The sequence below is a fragment of the Helobdella robusta genome, assembly GCF_000326865.2.
Source record: "Helobdella robusta unplaced genomic scaffold HELROscaffold_46, whole genome shotgun sequence".
Taxonomy (NCBI): domain Eukaryota; kingdom Metazoa; phylum Annelida; class Clitellata; order Rhynchobdellida; family Glossiphoniidae; genus Helobdella; species Helobdella robusta.
The window spans coordinates 833,816-834,731 of NW_008705138.1; the positions used below are offsets into that span (position 1 = coordinate 833,816).

Sequence of the window (916 nt, forward strand, 5' to 3'; positions counted from 1 at the left end):
ACCAACCTGATATTTCATATCTTCAATACTTTGTTCGAAGAAATTTGTTACTTTTAAAATATTTTCCTTGTCATGATTGGTCCTAGGTATGACATAAAACTGCATCCACGCTGCCTTGCGTGATTTTGAGCAAAAGGCTAGGCCCACCACTTATAACTGGTGGTTGTCGTCAGGAAGGGTGTCCGGATGTAAAAACTTTTTCTCAAATTACTCTTATGCCATCACAAAGAAAAACAACGGTCCCTAGTACCCAGCAGGCCTTAAGTGGTCAAGGAGTGCCAAGAATCACTGGGAAGTATGCAATAGCGGAGGGATGTTGCAGAAAAATTCAGAATGGTTCCTCTATGGTACTTAGACTTGGAACACTCAATGTTGGATCACTGACTGGCCGCAGCATGGAAATTGCAGAAATGCTCGAGCGTAGAAGGATTGACATCTGCTGCCTTCAGGAAACCCGATGGAAAACGAATGGTGTCTGTCATGTCAACTCAGACAAAGAAAAATATAAACTATTCTGGAATGATCAAAAGACGGCCAAAAATGGTGTTGGAATTTTTGTCAAAGAACCGCTAGCCCAAGAAGTACTGGATATTAAAAGGATTAATTCATGACTCATGTGGATCTAGCTTCGCATAGAAAAGCAGACAATGATTATTTTTTCTGCATACGCACCACAGACAGGCGAATCAGGAGAAATGAAAAATGACTTCTGGACTGCATTCTCTAATACCATCTCAACAATACCAAAATCTGAAACAATCCTGATTGAAGGCGATCTCAATGGCCACGTTAGAGAGAAAACAGATGGTTTTGACAACGTACATGCTATGGAAAACGGAATGAAGATGGCAACCGCATCCTTGAGTTTGCTGAAGGTTACGGGTTTTGTTTACTGAACACATTTTAGAAAGAGGTT

The 916-nt window shown here is 40.8% G+C and overlaps 1 protein-coding gene across 1 annotated transcript; it reads left to right on the forward strand.

The window, feature by feature from the left end:
• Nucleotides 1-215: 215 nt before the first annotated feature.
• On the forward strand, nucleotides 216-611 carry HELRODRAFT_178182 (hypothetical protein; the record flags this gene model as incomplete). The annotated part of the gene is made up of 1 exon (XM_009026315.1): nucleotides 216-611. One exon carries the CDS (start codon nucleotides 216-218, stop codon nucleotides 609-611), a length of 396 nt encoding a protein of 131 aa, XP_009024563.1.
• Nucleotides 612-916: the final 305 nt, after the last annotated feature.